Source organism: Epinephelus fuscoguttatus, linkage group LG12 (assembly GCF_011397635.1).
Source record: "Epinephelus fuscoguttatus linkage group LG12, E.fuscoguttatus.final_Chr_v1".
In the NCBI taxonomy this organism is placed as follows: Eukaryota; Metazoa; Chordata; class Actinopteri; order Perciformes; family Serranidae; genus Epinephelus; species Epinephelus fuscoguttatus.
In genome coordinates, this window is record NC_064763.1 from 11,917,892 (window position 1) to 11,938,147 (window position 20,256).

The 20,256-nt window shown below is 43.8% G+C and overlaps 1 protein-coding gene across 6 annotated transcripts in view; it reads left to right on the plus strand.

The window, feature by feature from the left end:
- Window positions 1-20,256, plus strand: part of nsd1b (nuclear receptor binding SET domain protein 1b) — a 52,002-nt gene that overhangs the window by 8,946 nt on the left and 22,800 nt on the right. Inside the window, exons 1-6 of one of the 6 annotated variants that reach the window (XM_049591853.1) lie at window positions 5,289-5,441; window positions 6,416-6,708; window positions 6,766-7,311; window positions 13,541-13,682; window positions 16,269-16,441; window positions 16,661-19,721. In XM_049591853.1, coding sequence (XP_049447810.1) covers window positions 6,433-6,708; window positions 6,766-7,311; window positions 13,541-13,682; window positions 16,269-16,441; window positions 16,661-19,721 — 4,198 coding nt within the window. In that variant the 5' untranslated portion in view covers window positions 5,289-5,441; window positions 6,416-6,432. Of the gene's footprint in view, window positions 1-4,347; window positions 4,663-5,288; window positions 5,442-5,898; window positions 6,058-6,415; window positions 7,312-13,540; window positions 13,683-16,268; window positions 16,442-16,660; window positions 19,722-20,256 lie in introns of those variants that run through there. The other 5 variants (XM_049591850.1, XM_049591854.1, XM_049591849.1 and 2 more) reach the window with 5 other exon arrangements.

Sequence of the window (20,256 nt, forward strand, 5' to 3'; positions counted from 1 at the left end):
TAATAAACAAATACATTATAATGAATTATTATAGATTAAATTAAGACTTTCTGGGGTAATGCCATACCCCGGCATTAAGTATTTAAATGACTTTAAATACTTGGCAGTATTTAAAGTCATTTAAATTAGTTCCACTTTCACAAGCCTGGTCTCACTCCAAAGTTGTCAAAATCCGGCGCTTGGGCAGTGACTTGTGGCATCAGTAACCAACGAAAAAGCAGTCCATTAACGTTGGCATGATATGTAACCAGTTGCCATTATACTTTAACGGTGCCTAGCAACATCAGGGAAAACGCAGCGGGACAAGGATGAAAGTTAAGGCAGCAACAGTTCAACTGGGGCAGGCAGGATGGATGCGTCCAACAAACACCAGGAGGGGTGGTGTTCACATCCCGTAAGATTGTAAAGCCAAACCCTGTTCTTTTTTCCTAAATCTAACTACGTGTGTTTGTTGCTGAAGGAAAAACACGCTGATTCCCGGTGTTGTACCAACATAGTGCTTTTATTTTGAAAGAGACTGTATGCAAACTGTACATTTCCTGTGAAAACAGAAGTTTATTTTGAAAACAGACAATGCATGAAGTTGACACAGCATCCCAGAACATCAACAACCAACACACCCAAGGTACCTTGGACGTCATATGTGGACATGGAAAGTCCATGACCAAACATGGACATGTGACGAGGTCACAGTGAGGATGTCTTCACCAACTGTAACTTTCATTCATTCAACTTGACTTTAACTCAGAAACACATTAGGTAGAGACCTCATTTATAATAAAGACAAGTAAAAAGAAAAGTTCATAGCTATCAAGGACACATTTAAGAAACTTAGGTAAAAAGAGCAATAAACAAAGAAAGAATAATACAAAGCCAGTTTAATGAAACAATAAAATCTTAACAATAACTAAAGTAGTTCAAATTAAACAAATGAGACTGAAACAAGAACAGCTGGAAATAAATGAGACTGGATGAAATTACATTTTTGATCTGCCCAAAGAATGAAAATGAGAAAAGCTTCAGACTGTTTTGCATGTTATTCTGCAGGTGCACACTCCGAACAACTGGATTTTTCAAGCTCAATAAAAACAGCAGTTTGGAACTAATTGCCCAGGGCCCCAATAGGGAGGCCCTTAAAAAGCCCAGAATGAAAGTTTGGTTTTGTTTGCAGTTATTTTTTTCTAAGAAATTAGTGCCATAACTAAATTAAAATTGGGCAATATATCAGTTAAAAGACTGAACTTTGTGTAAAAAACATAGTGTAAGTCCTCTGAGGTGTCTCTCCACCCTTAAAGGTGCAAAATTGTTAAGTCTGCCCCGGCACTATAAGTTTATTTACACAGAGATGGCGCTATAGAGCCACTATGAAGTCCCTTTTTTATGCCTGCTTAGCATTTTTACACAAAACCAAACACCGGCAGTATCATGACGCTCCAATGTGTGATTTCAGACAGCATGCCGGTGTTGTGGAATCAAAAGAAAAGTCGGCCTCTAGTGTGACATACAACATACGCGTCAGCAGCACTTTATAAACAATAACAATGACATTAACATGGCAATAACTATGATTTACTGTCTCTACTACATGGCGGCTGATCTCGTCCTCTGCTCGGAGGGTAAGGAGCTCATGGACCTTATTGTTTTCCCAATTTGTGGACATTTACAGCTGCTGTTCTTCCTCTTTGAGTTAGTTGCTAACTGCGAACAGCTACTTTTAAAATCTCCAGCGGTGGGTTGCACACATAACATGCTGTCAAAAGTGAAAAATGTCTTTCACCAAGAAAAGGACATTTGGATTCCAATAAAAGAAGAGAAAGAGAGAAAGAAAGCAAACTGACTGTAAATAAATGAATTATGTGTATATATATCTTCTTGTTCCAATGCATTGTTCTGCTGGGAAACCTTTGGTTCTGGCATTCGTGTGGATACCACCTGGCATGTTCCACTCACTCAAACACCGTTGCAGACCAAGTGGTCTGCAACGGTGTTTGAGTGGGTGGAACATGCCAGGTGGTATCCACATGAATACTGCAGCCAAAGGTTTCACAATATACACATGTACAGGCTTGTATGGTTCTCGACTGCTGTGAATGAGGGCAGTGAGAGATGTTGGTTGGTCATGGTTAATACAGGTGGTCTTTATGTTTGTGAGCTATAACGGGCACTGTTTTAAGTTTTTTTTTTAAATTCTGAGGACATTCAAGGCTTAGCTTGGACCCCATACAACCCTATAAACAAGATCTATTTTGATGCTGTTTTATGCACTCTGGCGCCTTATTTACATTTAAAGAGCATTAAATCATTGTTAATTTAAATGTGTACCTCAAAAAGTGTCATTTACTTTCTAGATTAGTTGTCAAATTGTAAATGTAAAAACACTAGTGTTAGTTTTGAGTAGAAACAGAGTCATAACTGCCATCATTAAACATTTACTGACGAGAGTTGTATTTATGCTAATAGTGGTGGAATGTAACTAAGTACATTTACTCAAGTACTGCAGTACAAATTTGAGGTACTTGTAGCCTACTTTAGTTTTCCCATTTTATGCAAGTTTAATGTACTTTTTACTGCATTGCATTTATCTGACAGCTTTAGTTACTTTGAAAATTCAGAGTACTAAAACAAAATATAAATCAACTAATAAATGATGGTGTATTATTAAACTATACCAGCAGTATATAAGGTGATTACAATGAGCTACACCTGCACCAGCTGCAACATTAAAGTTCTATTTATGTATCTGTCCAATTTAATTCAATCAATAGAACTTTATTCATCCCAAAGGAAATTATTGTGCCAGAGAAAGCTTCAAATTACAGTAACAATTTAACAATGACACAACCAGTAACTACCAGTTGGTTCCCCAGGTCAGGGTCACTGGGCCCAGTTTTAAAAACAATAGAATATTAAATATCTGGCAGAATATACAACATAAGAAGTGTTTAAGGAGCAAAATCAAAAAACAGTGACTCACAGAGTAACAATAGAAGTCAGGTCAGTACAAAAGTAACTGAGAATGAACTAAAACGGTGGAAAAATCAGTTAACATAAACAATGTTATATTGTATATGATGTAACAATGAGAGGTGGTATTGCACATGAATTGAGAAAATGATATTGTACTACACTGACAAGTGATCATGATACTGAAAAGTAGTAATTTACATCATAATAAAGTAATAGATTGTATTATAATATGATGTTACTATTGAGACTTAGAGAAGTTGTATTGATAACTTATTAACAGGAGTTTTGGTGTCACTGTGGTGTGACGTGTCTCAGAGGACTCGTGTCTTCTGTGCTGAGACTGTAGGTTTCTTTATTAGGGTCAGGCTCAAACACAAGTTTTGACTTTGACGCTTCGTCAAATGAAACCTGCTGTGATGCAACAGTAGAAACTCCTGTGGGCGGAAACTCGCGCTGACTAACCGGCTCCCGGCTGCTCTACATGAGAATGAAACCACGTTAATGGTCATAATGACGCCGGTTCACCGGGAGATGCGCGCTGCCGCCGGTCCGTGGCGCTGTTCTGCGCTGCGTAAAACCCCGCAGCACACGAGGCCCTGTCCTGTCCTGTCTGCCTGTCTCTCCCTCCTGTCTGTCTCTCTCTGTCTCACCAAACCCTCTCCTTCTGCTGAGATCGAGGCTGAAAGCAGAACGCATCCTGAATGTTCCGAGCCTCCTCCTCAGCTGAGGAAAAAAAAAAGACGGGGGAAAGTGAGGAGCTTATTTTGACCGAGAGGTTTCAGAAACCGTCAAATGTTCCCACGGACAGTCCTGCAGAGACTCGTGTGTGTGTGCTGTGGGCTCAACAGTGACCCAGCCGAGCTTTATTCTGCACTGGAGGAGGAAGAGGAGGAGGAGGAGGGTTTGCTGTGCTGCGGCCATGTCGATCATATCCGCCGTCTCCCATATCGCCTCCCGATGACAAGAGTGGAGTGTGTGTGTGAGTGTGTGCGTAAAGGGGGGCAATTTCTTTTTACACATGAACCCCCCCCCCCCCCTCTCCCCGCCCCCTGTCCTCACTGACACATCGTCCCCAAATCTCCAGATCTCACCTTTAACAATCAGACACACCACAGCAGAGCAAACCTCTCGCAGCTCAGCTCAGTCTCACCGGCCGAGCAGCTGCAGCTGTTTGCAGCTTCGTTTCAGGAAAAAAACACCCCGTGTTTCTTTCTCTTCACATGCACAGAGTCAGTGACCAAACACCAGTATTGACGACGCTTTAAGTGCCATTAAATGTGTGTTTTAGGCGTGCGTTTGGCACACACACACACACACATACAGAGGATGCCTCAGTCCCCCCTTGTCGTGGCACAAACGCTCATAAGACAGTGACTTTGGGAGGCTGAACATATAAAGACAATTGTTCCTGTCGTGGCATGAGGGATCCAGGACTGAGAGCAGCCTCCAGAGACCCCTCAGAGCCCCGCAGAGGTGCGCTGTGAGCCTCAGTCCCTCCGTGGCTGGGTGAACTTTATATCGAGCATATATTAACACTTTGTGGCCTGTTTTTTTTTCCTCCTCTAAGGCTGGAGGACTCCATTTTGAAGGGACCGGGTGTGCAGCCACAGACTACACAGCAACTCGGCTCAGGGAAGGAAACCCGTCTGTTTTTCCGGGTAGCCTGCTGCACCATTTTCACTGCTCCTCAGACGTGTTAGTGGAGGACATCTTTGAATTACTTCCATTTGTTTATTGTGTCGTGTCAGGGCGCATGTGTGCTGCCACAGGAGTGCGTGTCGGGGGGTTTGGTGGAGGAAGAAGATGCCAGTTTGTTTGGCACAAGTTTGGCATGTGACATGTCAGTGGTGTTGACAGCCTGCTTTGGGTTAATAATTGATGCTTGTAATTAAGGAGAGGGGCGGGGTGGGTTTTTGGAGGTGTCGTGTGGTTTGTCCGGTGCGTTTCTTCTCTTATCAGTGGCTGTCAGCTCAGATTTTTTTTTTTTTTCTCTTGAAGAGATATTTACGGCCCCTTCTGTGCTCCATGCTGTGGAGCGGCCGGGGAGGGAGGCAGTGGTGACGCCTGGCAGTGCGCACAGCAGAGAGAAGACTGACTTTGAAGGGGGCAGGCAGAGTGTGCGGGCAGGAAACAGCCATTCAACAGAGCACAGATCTATACACGGCGATTTATAAAGTTGTAGTTATCACAAAGCAGAAGGGGGAGTGTCGCTGGAGGAGCTCAACACGCCTGAATCTGTGTTCCCGGGGCCGCTGGACCAAGCTTTAGCGCATGTAGAGAGGAGGAGGGAGGAGGGAGGAGGAGGAGGAGGGAGGTGGAGGGGGCAGTGAGTGAGTACGTTTCAGAGGATCCAGGCCTAGTAGTATTGCCGCTGGGACTCTCCTCATCCGCTTTCAAAAAATTGGAAATTGGCACATTTAAACGCCAAAATGAGCAGGTTGAGGGTCACGGGCGCGGTGGCCGACACCGGAATGGTAAGATTCTCGCGACAGATCCCGTGTCATGTGGCGTTTTCTCCGTGATTTTGTTGTTTGATGCACACATAGCCTGCATCTGTCGGGGAGGGAAGCCTGTGAGAGTGTGTGTGTATTTATGAGAGTGTGTGTCTGTGTGTCTTTGCGCGTGTGTGTTGTTGAACTTGTTTTGTGTCGTCTCGTGTTATTTGGCGTTTAGTGTCTCCGTCTCGTGCAGGCATGGAAGCCCAATGCAAGCCACGGACGACACACTCACACACACAACACACATGCAGTTGCACACACCTATGAACACGCGCGGTATGCACGCGCGCGCGCGCACGAACGGGTCCATTTTAATTCCAGTTGGTGGTTGCAGCGCCGGCGCGGCTGATTTTTGACGCTGTAATTTATTACCTTTATTGTGTGTGTGTGTGTGTGTGTGTGTGTGTGTGTGTGTCTACTGTATGCATGCGCGTGAGCTTACAGGCTGATGACCTTATCGGAGGCTACTTGATGTCATTTTCATCATATCGCGATAATTGTTTCCTTAAAGGCTGTACGGCGGGAGGCTGCGGTGTTTGCTCAGGGTCGGTCCCCAGGAAAATGTCACGTTAGGTCGATCCGCTCGTCGCCAGTGAGTGTTTACGGTTTATTGTGACATCATGTGAAGGCAGATCATGCTGTGTGTTTCACGGATTTCATGTGTGAGCTGTGTCACTGTTAAACATATCTCATCAGCAGCTGCCGGATAACTTCACATAAGCTGCAGAGATGTTGTGACAGATTGTAGAAACATGCTGTGCAGGAAAACATGGACGTAGTGTCATTTGTTTCAGGAATGTTGTTGCAGGATTGTGGGAAATATTAGCAAATGAAACTCTCAGCCGAGCCTCAGTGTCGGGGAGAATCTGCAGATTATATTTAAAAGTCAGCCAAACTTTGATGTTCAGAATTTCTTGGTCCACACTTATAAGTTTCTGTTTGTGTTTCAGGGAGGAACCATGCCAGCATGAGTGGGTCTTACCCAGGCCCTGGCAGAGAGACTCATCAGTCCAGCTGCCCTTTGACCCCTGGTCGCGACCTCTCCACCCACTCCTGCACCTCTAGACACCATGACCACAGGCTCGGGCTAACCATGTCTGCCACCGCCTCCTCCCTCAAGCATGCATCCATCTATGGATTCTCACACAGGGACCACTCGTCCTCCTCTTCTTCCTCTTCATCCTCCTACAGTCCTCTCAGGAGGCTGCAGCACCTCACCACCATGGTGAGCCAGCCTGACCTGGTCCTGCCGGTGAGGGAGCCCGAGAGGAGCTGGGAGTGGGGGCTGAGTAAGAAGGAGAGGGGGAAGGGGATGGAGAGGGACTCCTGGGCTGACGGTGATTATTCTGGCACGCAGAACACCAACAGGGAGGAGAGCTTCAGTAGCTCCTCAGCTGGATCCAAACAACCTGTGGTCCAAACTAAAAGTCGAGACATGCCAGCAGCCAATCGCAGCGACCCTGTCGTCTCAGAGAAAAAGAACGAAGGTTGTTTCTCCGGCCCGCCCAGCCCAGCCTTCTCTCTTGATAGCAACAGCCCCTTTGCTAACGGTTTCCTCCACTTTGAGTCCTCTTTGTTTGAGGATGACGACAATGATGAAGAGCGGGAGAAGGTGTCGCCTCTGGGAGGCTTGCAGGACAAACACGATCAGGCACGGAATGTTCTTCCGTCCACCCCTGGACACTTGAATTCGGACTCCAAGGATGCTCCCCTGTCATCCGCCAAGGTCATCACCCGGTCCCAGTCCTCAGGTCAGCGCAGGAGATACTGGGACGGCTCGGATGACGAGTGGGAGAGTGACACTGAGCTGTTCCTACTCGAGGATAGTCCCTCAAGGCATTCATTGGCAAGTTTTACCCTCATTACACCATGCAAACTTGTCACAAAAGAACAGCTTTACAGGTCGGTCAGCGCCAACAACACCTCTGTTAGACAGACAGCTGTCCTGATGCAGAGAGACAGTGAAACAGTGAAATTTCAAAATGGCGCTCATTCAAAGGCCTGAATAGAAAATATGTGGTATGGTGCTGGATTACACACAAACCCAGTGAATGAACACCAGCGCTGCCTTTCACCTGCTGTAACACAATATCATTTCCTAGTGAATAATGGTTGGCTCAGGCGAAACACGGCTCCACAGCCGCAGCTCTGTCACTGATAAATATGGTTTCCTTCTTCTTACTAAGAACTAAAGGAAACCTTCAGCTTCTCCAAAGGTTTTCAAACTTTGAGGAGAGCTGAAGGAGCAAAGCGTGAGGCTTTATTGCGTAAGTAGGTGAAAGTGACAGGTGTGTGCAGGTGTTTTAGAAACTACAACAGGAACGTAGTTATTGTGGACTGGACAGTGATTTGGCCTGTTGCAGCTGCAGCTTCGGCTCCCACTTAAAAGGATACTTTGCCGAATTTAAACCAAAACAAATCAAAACAATGTGGGTAGTTTGTGTAAATGAACTGTGGTAAACTTCCCTGGATCTAACCAGCTCCCAGATCTCCCCACTCATTTCTCAGCTCAGATTTTCACTGGCTCCTGGGCTGTTGATCCACAGATTGTACTTTGCCATTTTTGTACCCCGCTGCCACAGACACAAAAGCCCCCTTTCCCACTCCACAACAAACCCTCTAACACCCTCTAACATCTGACTTTGTATGTAGTGGCAGGGTGAGGGTTCAGGAGCGATGTCACCAACTTCAAGGTGCACAAAGAAGGGAGATAAATCAAAGGTGTTGAAACTCCAGGAACACTTACAGTTTTTAGAACAACTTAATTGTGAGACTGACATAATTTGGCTGGTGGCCTTGTGCCTTGATGACCCTGATGAAGGTCGTGTTTGTTTTGTAATGAAGTTGCTCTAAATACTACGAGTGTTGCTGGAGTTTCGTCGGCTTTTTTTGGGCAGTGATGGAAACACAGCACCTCCTTTACTGTTGAGATGCAGTGACCTGTCACCTCAAAATACCATCCGTCTGTGCCCAAGCAGCGCTTAAACATCGTCCCAATTAGTCTGCACCGAGTTTGAAAGAGAGACAGAATAAGTGGAGTAACCACCATAACATTTTCACCTGCTACTCATCTGCTGCGGAGCCGTATACGCAGCTGTCGTCTACCGGCAATGGAAAAGTAGTCTATCGCCTATTTCAGCAGGTTTTCCTGTGTTTAAAAAAACAGCGTAAACAGAAGTGTAAAAGGGCTAAAAGAGTAAAGTGGATTGAGCGAGAGAGCGGCCCGTCTGTCTCTTAAATTCAGACCAGACTGCGATCAAGCTGTAAAAATAGGCAGTGTGATCAAATATGAACCAAGACTGTCACTGCACTGCCTTTTTCTCGCCTAAAATGTTTTCAGAAACATATTTTAGTGCACTTTTTTGATGTAATATGATCATTTGCGAACAGGTAGTGGGCGCTATTCTGTTTCCTGTATTGTAAAAACGGAGGCTGGAAATACTGAGATCAAACGGTAAAACTAAGCAGCACTGATCAAATATGAACCAAGATTCTGTCACTGAGTTGCCTTTTTCTTGCCTCAGACGTTTCAGACACATGTTTTACATCACTGTTTAACTGTAATACGAGATGGTTTGTCACCAGCTGGGCGCCATTGTGTCAAACAGACAGTGCAGTGCAGTACATTCTGGTAGTTACCGCTTTTCGCGCTCTTGAGTAAAACCAAATGCCACAGCGATTTTCTTTTTTTTCTCTGGTCATGTCGCACCAATTTGAAAAGTATTTGCATCGTTGTACTGCAGAGACAGTTTTATGAAGAGACCGACTTTTCAGCAGTGAAATACTTCTTTAAAAACCCTTAGTGCCTGATTGCAAAAATCACACTCCTGAGTCAAAACTGAGTCGCATGTAAATGCGCACACACGATACATATTTTGTATTCGGTGGAACTTATGTCATTACCTCTGATGTCCATCGTGAACAAATTTAAATAAATCCGATTAGAAATCATAGAGAAAAGATGCCCCTAATAACTCCAGAATGTGTCGAGAATCAGTACATTTTTAAGTTTTCCTCCGTTTTTAAGTCATCCAGTGATGATTGTCTGTATGTCCATGAGTACATTTGGCATACTTTTAAATGTCTTTTTGCTGAAATGTGAACAAATATTAGTGGAAAAACAGTGTGTTTAAGTTGTAAACTCCATACTACCTGTTTACAGCCCCAAAGCATTATGGGAACTGCAGTTCCAAAACTTAAAGCATGATTATCCCTTAAATACAAGTAAGACGAAGAATATTGACAGGAGTGACAAAATCTATTAATAGTAACTCATTGTATGTTGCACTGTAGATATTGTTTGATAGTTTTAAGTCTTAAAACATTCCGTCATCAGTTCTTATATTCTGGGAGCATGGACAGTCTCCTTTGTCTGTTCGCTGTCACAAGTTTTGCTTTTATTTCGCCGCCTGCCTTGGGGACATTTTCCTCCACAGAAAATGTTGGCACTGCTCGGGAGGTGACATTAAATCCAACAAAAGAGGATGGAGCCCATAACTCTGATGCAGCCATGTTAGTTTTACTTCTATTAATCAGTGTTTCAGCACGAATCGCCGCTTATCATCTGAGAGACAGGTCAGTCAAACACAGCAAACATTTTGACTTGTCACTTTAGGAAAATCACCAATGTCACTAATAACATTACCATTAGTGTCTGTGTTTTGTTTAAGTGTCCCAGTGAGTTCGTCATGATGCTGTGACAGTGAGCCAGCATGCACAGTACCAGGACTGTGACACTGAAGCAGCTCAACAGAACTTGGCCATCACTTATTTCTTTATTTACACCTGTGACATGTCAAAATCTCTGTTGTGAAAAAGGCCCATGGAGTCCTCAGACTGAGTCAGCCATAGCAACAAGATGAATAGAAACAACACTGAACTGTTTGCAGTGGTCATTTAACTAGTACAGGGTTCAGCAACCTGCGGCTCCACAGCCTCTCTCCAGTGGCTCCCTTTGGCTTCGACAAAAAGTTATATGGGAGTTCTGGTGCACTGAGCTGAAGTGCCAATCGGAGTGATTTCATTCAGTGACAGACTCCACTGTCGCCACTGCTGATTCAGCATGTTGAATCGGCTGAAAACAAGCGGACAAGGGCCAAGGATGCAGGACACACAGCAAAGACTAGGGAGGCAGTGTGCCACCAGCTTGGTGTGTCGGGGCCGCAACACCTCTACAGACTAGCTCTTCCCACACTTCCTGTTTTATTACTAAGTTCAGCTAATCATCCCCTGGCTGTCTTTATACTCAAGAGACAGACATGAGAGTAATATTAACTTTCTCATCCAACTCTCTGCAAGAAAGCAAATTAGCAGTTTTCCCAAAATGTTGAACTATCCCTTTAAAACACTCCAGCCAGGTTTACATCATAACTGCAACCAGTATTAGCCTTCAGGCTGTTCCTGCTTCATGCCAGTCATAACTCAGGCCTGCTCATTTACCCGCCAGTCCACCCAACCTGCCACTGTGAGCAGTAACTCAAAGGAAACAGTTGCCACCAGGTTGGAATGTTTCTCTTCTGTGGTTTGTGTTGTGGTTTGAAGACAAGACTAAAATTAGACCTCAGAAAAAGCCTGTTAAGAACACTGTTGGATAGAAGCTGAAGCCTTTGACCTATTATATAGTGTTACATGTGTAAAATATGTATATTTGCTAAAATTTTATTTAGATTTCTCACTATATTCAGTACAACAAAACAAAGGCTTAAAATCTCAATGACAAAACAAAACAACACAACACAGGAAGTCAACACATACAACACCCATGGCCCACCCATCAAACAAGTGAGCTCACCCCCAGTATCTTCATGTCTGATCTACTAATATGAAATATGTTAAACATAAATAAACATACCTCATGTTTAACTCTTCAAAAACTGTTCACCTCGATCAAGTACCCCCGTCTTTTATCCTTCATCCACTTTAAGGCTGCTGGTATTGGTATCATGATTTTTTGAACAATACAAAGCTCGACTGTCCTTTGCTGTTCAGTCAATTGAAAATAATGGATAAAAAGAAAGCTAATATTTGTTTATGAATGTTCATTTTTGACCTTTGGGAACAATAAACAGTGAAGAGATTGTAAACACACCAGTTCAGTCAAATGCCTAAAGAAGCCAAGACAAGTCATGCAAGATCCAAAACATCTTATAGTGTGTGTTCACATTAAACAAGATGCAAATTTTTGCATATATGGCCACTAGTGTTTTTTGGAGCATTTTGCAACTCGCAGAAATTTGCCTTAAAGGTTGTGCTAGCTAACGAACTGGGGGAGCCAGCTAAATGCTAACTTGGTTTGCAGTGAAGTACAACTGATAGCTGAGTGTTAACATGGAGGCTCCGTGCCCTGAGCAAGTGTGAACCAAGACGGTCACACTCTTTGTTATTTATCATACTGTCATGGCAGCGCATTACCACGTCACGCCTTCCATTGTTTACTTTCCACAATAAAAGACCAACTTAATGAGCAACTCAACAAAACAGCTTAGCATGTAACGTTATGGCTTTGCTCACTAATCTCTGAGTCTTTCTAGTCCGTATTTGTTCGTTCTCTGTACAGTACTGATTTTGAGTGTAGCTTTGGTCATGGACAACAACATTGTTTCTCCTTCATTTCTGAATCTTTGTAACATCAGAAGAATCTCAGCCAGATCTCAACACTAATAGGCTTTCATGACACAGCGACACAGATATCACATCTTAGCGTCAGTCAGTCATCACATTCTGTGATTCACATCCATTGCTTCGCCTGGCGGGAATTTGTGTCCATTCACGTCTTTGCATTGACTTTTTATGTAATCTTGCTGCCTGAAACACTCACATCGCGTTTGGTATGAACACACCGAACATACCTCTCAAGCCGGGCTCAGACTGCTGGAGTTTTGGGCAGATTTTCCCTGATTTACCTCTCCAACAATGGGAGAAGAAATCTGGTCTCAGACTTTGGTCGGTGCCGATGTTTGGCCCAGATTATCTGGTAATATGAGAAGTTTACTGTTTGCAGGCTCATCAGGTTTGCCCTGATAATTTCAAATGATGTTACAATTTAAAATCTGGTTAGCTAGCATACAGCTGTTGTCCCATACTAAAACTAACAGTAAAGATCTCACCTCCTGTTCTTGCTGAATAGACAACCCGTGTTGACATCTCCCCAACTTTTTTCTCGTCCAGACTTGTTTCGCTTTCTGCTGAAGTTTTCCTCACTGCAAAACGTTGTTAAAATCGCACCACGCCAGTCCCCGTTTTGTTTACATCTGCTTCCCCATGACATCACGTGATATTGGGGGCTACCTGTGGCTCAGGAGGTAGAGCGGGTCATCCGCTAATCAGAAGATCAGAGGTTTGATCCTCCGGTCCTCCGTTCTACATGTCAAAGTATCCTCGGGCAAGATACTGAACCCCAAATTGCACCTGATGGCTGCTTCATAGGTGAGTGAGTGCATGTGAATGGTTGCTGAGTAGCAGGTGGCACCATGTATGCTAGCCTCGGCCACTGGTGTGTGAATGTGACACGTGGTGTGAAAGTGCTTTGAGTGGTCAGAGGACTAGAGCAGCACTTTACAAGTGCAGTCCTTTTACATTAGGTGTTGCATTCGGGCTCCCTCTGGAACAATAATCAGATTAGAGATAAAAACATCTGTGAAGTTTCTCTTTATATGTGTGATGCACCCTGTTTTCACATATAGTATTTTAGAACTCCTGCAGTCTGAGCCCGGCTGTACAGGTAAACAAATCACTAGCAGTCTCATATTTTGGAGCTTCAAAGTACGCATTAACTTTTATACGTTTTAGTGATTTGCACTATTTAAGTTACTTTGGCTGTTGTTCATGAATGTAACATTAAGGATTTAAAATGCACAGTTTTGGAGGATCGGGCAGCCATGTATGATCGTCATCTCTGAATTGATGCCTTTGAAAGTAGAATACATGCACATTTAAATGCAGTGGGTGACAACAGATAATCAAATGAAACAACACCTGCAGCTCTGATACAGAATGTTTGTAGAGAACACAAAACATGTCACTCATTTTCACTTGTCTGACTGCAGTGTTTTTCTTTATTGTCATGTTGTCAACAGTCGAACAGCCTCAAGAAAAAGTCTTTGCCGCCTGTGAAGTTTGTGGAAGGTGAAGTTATTTGGGCAAAGTTCAACCGAAGACCATGGTGGCCCTGTAAGGTGACCGTTGACCCCGTACAGGGAATCTATCACCGAGTGAAAGGTGGGCCTGAGACACTGTTTACTTCATGAGATTACTCAGACCAGGGGTAGGCAACCTGCAGCTCTGGAGCCACATGTGACTCTTTAGCCCCTCTCCAGGGGCTTGCTTTGGCTTTGACAAAAAAAAAATCATTTGGAAATAAATGTCGGCTAAGATGTTAATTTATCATTGTTGTAGGCCCAAACAAATAATGCACCAAATTAAGAAAAAGGTTTAAATACTTCATCAACTAAAATGTGCTTCAGATGTTTACAGCCTGGCGCCTTTTCCTTCTGTTTTTGCCAAACCTCAAGAGCGGCAGCTAGTCTTAAATCTTCCTAGCTAGGCTACCTATGATTCCAAATCCCAAAAATTGAATCATGTGTGAATAGCTTCATTTGATTTCACCACCAGCTCTGCAAATTTGAGTAGCCACCATGTAGTAAAGCATATTAATGAATGCTCATTTAGACCTCAAAGTAATTTTAATTGGCTAATTTAGATGTGATAGGCTGTGTTACCTTCATTATAAGGTTCAAATATATTTTGTGGCTCCAGACAAATTTTTTTTACTATACTTACTTTACTATTATTTGTGGCCAAAAATGGCTCTTCTCATAGTAAAGGTTGCTGACACTTGACTTGGACCAGTGCACTGTATAAGGGCTGTTTGCAATTGTGTGATGTGCTTTATGGATTGTTTTTGCAGTTAGTTGACATCTCCAGCTGGTAAAAGCTGAGCATTAATGGTGATTGATAATACATCAAAAAGCTGATGGATTATTTGAGATAATAGTTCAGTACATGATACAGGACACATGCTGAAAAACACATTCAAAATGCACAGTTATTATGTCTTGAAATGTTCCATGTCCTACAGTTGTCATGCCAAATGCTGCATTAGATCAGGTCACCAAGCAAAGAAAAGTGTCACATTTCTTATGCTGCCATCAAAAACTACATTATATCTTCAACCCATGGATCCCCTTCATCACTCTCTGTTAATCATGTTATGTTGTACTGACATGCCCACTGTCCGCATCATATGGTCATGATATGTTTTTCCTTTCCAGCCGTGGATGCGATACATATTTAAAGGGACAGTTCACCACAAAATCAAAAATACACATTTTTCCTCTTACCTGTAGTGCTATTTATCAACCTGAATTATTTTGGTGTGAGTTGCCGAGTGTTGGAGATATCAGCTGAAGAGATGTCCGCTTTCTATTAGGGGTGAGTCCATGTACACGTTTACACGTGTACGCTTGTTTGAGATCATAAACGGTTATGAAAAATTAGTACACGAAAAATGTTTTGGTTTTTTTTTTAGGGGGGGGGGAGGTGATACTAATTGTTGACTAACTGTGATAGACTGTGAATATGAAAAGAAATGGTGTGGGACTGGGTTTGGCAACAGATCAGTAGCCTATGTGCTCCGTTCTATTAAAACGGCGCGTTCGTTAAGGGGGTTGTTCGCCAGTGGGCTTCAATGAGTACCTCACACAATTTCGTGTCCTCTCACCTCAGATGCTGTGATTTGATGGCCCGGTACTCATTGTAGCCCACTCTTATAAGACCCAATAATAATAATAATAAGTTACTGTGGACCTATATGCTATGCTTTTTAATAAAATTACCAGAGGAGTTAGCTGAAAAAAAGGTAATGTCAGCCTGAATTACTCGCGTGTGTCCCTGGTGAAAATCGCTGACATGCATGGGAAATACGGCTTCTGCAGGCTCGCCATAGCTTACTGTCAGGACTCAGGGACCAGAAATCGGGATGGCAAACCATCGGAATGGCGACATTTCGGAGTGACGGCCTGTAACCGTTGGTTAAATGGCCCGTTTGGTTGGTATTCGGATAACTGGGGCTTAGAAGTTATCCACTTTTTATGCCCCTGCATAGGCGATCACCCTGACTGGAGGTATTGGAGCATTATGTTTCGGGTTGTCCATCCATCCCATTCTCAGGCCATGATCTTGAGAACGCCTTGACAGAATTTTCTTCAAATTTGGTGCAATGTCCACTTGGACTCAACAGTGAACTGTATAAATTTTGGTGGTCAGTCTTGTGAATGCGATATCTTGAGGAGATGGAATATATCTAGGTACAGAGACGTTCACTTGGATGAAGCTCAATCATGTGAACACAATATCTCAACAACACCGTAAGGGAATTTCTTCAAATTTGGGTGGTAATTCTTGGTTTAAAAAAAATGAATAAAAATTTGTGCCATCTACTTCCATTATATTGGAGAGAAAGCAGACATCTCTATAGCCAATATCGCCAACACTCTGCAACTCACACCAAAACAATCTAGACTGATAAATAGGAAAAGATATATTCTTTTGGTTTTGGGGTGAACTGTCCCTTTTAGACTAGTCAAACGCTATTGCCGGATTGTCCTAATGTCTCAGCAGGTTGAGAAAATTGCCATGAATCTACAGCCATTATTTCAGCTGACACTAGTATGCACATTTGATTGTCGAGAGTTCAGTGTCCTTGCATTTTAAAGCTCCCTTTGCCTAGTTGATGCACTCATCTTCTTACTATGCAGGATGATGTAGTTTTAATTTGTGTCTCATGAGACTTTGTTGTCCTCTAAGAACCCAGTGACCGGCCCTGTCGGCTCTACCATGTCAGGACCTTTGGGGAGCCCGTGGAGCTAACCTGGGTGGAGGAAAAAGCAACTCACAGTTTCCATGGAGGGTTTGAATTTGAACAGCTGCCCCTACTGCGTCGGAGGGGGAAGCAAAGGGAGCAGAACTACAAATACACTGTAATTACTGTTTTATGAATGATGAGTAATTAATTGCATGCCCTAATAAAAACCTGATCTAAAACATCATAGGTTATCATCGTGCTAGACAATATAAAAGTTTGTAGACCTGTTCAGGAATACTTTCAGTTACATTGCTTATCCTGAACCAGTTCTTCTGTAAACTGCCATGATTTGTGAGCAGATATTGAGCAGTGTTTACCCTTTGTCTTCCTGCAGATTGCAAAGCGTTATCAGGACTCTTGGAAATCCAGCGTGGCAGAAGCGGAATTTTTTCTCCAAGAAAAACCCAAAACAGATTCCTCCATTCCTTCCTCCATAGACGATGCCTTCCACGACAGTCCCACAGTGGAGAGCGAGAATAAGGCCCAGCCAACCTTTCTTCCCTCCCCTTCACCACTTCCACTTCCGGAGTCATCGCACTTGACCAATGGATCCATTTCATCCCCACTTACAACTCCAGCAAAGCCAAGCACTTTAAGGAAATCTGGCAAGAAGAAACCAAGTAAATCGTCAAAGGACATGAGTAGCAAACACTCTAAAAAGACGTTGCATAATAGCCCTGACCAGTCAGATAGAGACAGTGGAGAATGCCCATATTCTGACCTCGACTCAGTCCCTAAGATTTTGTGTCCTAAAGCACTTGAACGTCAGTCTAAACTAGCTCCAACTCAGCCATCCGTTACAGTTGTCAAAGAGGTGAAGAAGCAGCCAGAGATTCAGAGTGGTCTGTGGTTCAGTAAATCAGGCAAAGACAGACGACCCAAAACAACCAGTCCGATGCCGGACCGCACTCTCTTTAGTAAGGTGCCCTGTAAGAAGAAGAACTCATCTGTTGTAACTAAAAAGACACTGGTTCCTAGTGCCTCCTCTTCCAGTGGTGGGCTCAGTGACCAGTCAGTGTTGTCAGACAAGCATAAGACTCCTGCTGAAACAAATCTGTCACCTGAACATTTGGGACATTCAAAGTGTAAAAACCCCCTGGTTGCTAACAGGCCTTTTGGTACAGCTGGCAGTCCCACTGAACAGTCAGGACTGTCAGACAAGCAGAAGTCCCTCGTCTCTGTTGAGACTGGTGTGCCCTCTGACAAGTGTGGATATTCAAAGGGTAGACAGATTGTCAGTAATACAACTGACACTACTACTGGCTTGCTGTCTGACCAATTAGATAGCTCAGATGTTGAAAAGGCCTCACAGCCGCCTAGCCCAGTCACTGTCAATGACCAGTCCAACCAATCCAGATTGAGAGTCGGTCGAACTGAACATTCAGACATGATGGCTAATAAAAAGATCCATGTAACTGACAGGATTTCTGACCAAGCAGAAGAAAAAGAAACTAAAAAGAGTCCAGGGTCCCCTTTAAATATTGACACTACTGACCCATTAGTAAGGCCAGAAAAGCAAACAAGTCTGGTCTCGAAGTGTAGGCTGCCATTTGTCAAATTAATACGCAAGGACATGAAGGGTAAAAAGTTCCTAAATTCCAGTGTAACTGTTAGCCCTGGTGACCATCCTGGATGTACAAAGAATGAAAAAACACCAGATACTGATGTGACTAAAGTGTCCACTAAACAATCAGATTGGGTGGACGGCAAAGCAAGTGTCTCCTTAGAGCAGGTAGTCAGTTCAGAATCAATAAAGGTCTCAGTTAAGAAGTTGAAAGCAAGTGGTGGGACTGGTGTTCTGCGTCTCTCATCAGAATCAGGAAAAGCTAAAACTGTCGTTGCCTCCAGTGTGGCCAGTGTGTCTGATGAGTTACGTAGCCAAGAAGCAGAACAGGTTTTAAATGTGAGCCCTGGCAATGAGACTTACTCATCCTCTAACCAATCAGAACAGCCAGAAGGAGAGAAGGTGTCTGCATCCAATGGAACAAGCATGTCCTCTGAAGAGTTAGGCAGCTCAGAGCAAAACAAAACATCTGCCACTAGTACAGATTTTAATGCAACTCCTCTGCTTTTGCACCGACATGGGGATTCAGTATGTAAGAAAGCTCATGTGCCTGAAGGCCTGTCTTCTGCAAAATCCAAGAAAGTCATCCACAAGTCAAAGCAGGTTCAAGAAGAAGTCAAGAAAGTCCTTCTCCATGAGCAGCCTGCCCACCTCCCAGCTAGCAGTCGGCTGATGACCAGAGCCCTGAGGGCCATGCAGGAGGCAGAACAGAAGAAGCGTGAAAAAGCCAGAAAGGAGGCTGAGCAGAAGGAACTCTTAAATCCTTACAGAAAAGCTGAGGATCTTGTGTGCAACACTGCGCGCAAGTCCAAACTGGACTTTAGCAATAAAATTAAATCTCTTAAATCTCATCATAATGACAATGGCGGGTATGATCAGGACACGTTTTCTAGCTGTAGCACCCCCTCTTTGACGTTTTCTGATACGGTTGACTTCGAAGTTGATGTCAAAAGCGAAGATGAAGACCTCTCAATATCCTCAACTCCACCAATGGACTTCATACCCCTTACTTCTAAGGTAAAGGCCAAGAGGGAAGATCATTCCTCTGATATACACTTCTCTTCCTCGCCTCCCTCACCATTTGCTTTTATGAATGCCTTTAAAAACGTGGAAGAGGTGTCCTTCCAGTCCCTGACAAATGAGAGCGATGGTAAACCCATCTCTTTCAAACCAGATGCAAACTACAAGTTCAGCACTTTTCTCATGATGCTCAAGGACTTGCATGACACTAGAGAACGAGACGGGACCCCCTTAGAACTGGAAATTGGGCCCCCAAGTGCACATGTTAAGGAGGAACCTTTAGTGATGCCTGGAGAGGTTACACTCACAGGCCAAGCTCAACAAATTGAACATGTTAAAAATTCAAATTCAAGTCTAGACAAAACTGAAATCAAACACAATGAGGAGAGCACAGGTCAGGCGTCCAAGAGGCCCTACAACAGAAGGGGCAGTTCCACTGGCGTTAGAAAGAAAGCCAACCGTAAAGTGCCTTGTCGTCCTGCCAGGTCTGGACCTGGTTTCCCAGGACTGGAGTCCTTGCCAGCAGTAGACTCTTCATCAGGAGTGGATTGCTCATCAAGAGTCCAGTCCCTGTTGGGCATACAGACCAGTGGCTGGAAGAAGCAGCCTGGAGATAGTGAAGGAGTGGCGGGGGAGGAGGAAGACAGGTGGAGCAGAATAAATGCGAATCTACAGAACATGGTGCCTTTGGAGCAGAGGGGGTGTGACACTACGCTGTGTCTGGAAAAGCCGAATGGCCTTGTTGGAGGCTGCACTGAGACTAACACAAACTTTATGTACAAGGCTGGAGAGGGCGACAAGGCTCCAAAAGGTAAGGACAGTCTAGTTTATCCCAGTGGGCAGTATTTTTGCCTTTAATGGATAGGACAGTTTAGCATGAAAGGGAGTGAGAGAGAGGGGACGACACGCAGCAGGGGACTGCAGGCTGGAATCAAACCCGGGCCGCTGCAGCAAGGACAGGGACTTTGTACATGGGGTGCCTTCTCTATCCACTAAGCCACTGATGCCTCACTGAAGCACAGTGTGACCCAAATCCTGGGAGTATTCCATTTCTCTGAAAGAGAAGTTGTAGTTATTATAGTTTTGCCCCCTGATTTTCAGAAGAAAAGTAGTTTTTCTCAGAGTCGAATTGCAGGTACCAGCACTGGTACCAGTTCAGATGTGAATGGTACCAAACCCTAGTTGTCTGTACGTCCACAGGTACATGGCAAATTTTTTACTTTAACTACTTAAATGGTGCCAGTTTGCCAAAAATTTAACAAATTTACACAGACATTCAAAAGTTTGGAATTGCCTCTCCTAAAAGCTTGATTGAGTCATACACTGTATTAAGAAATGGAAGTAGC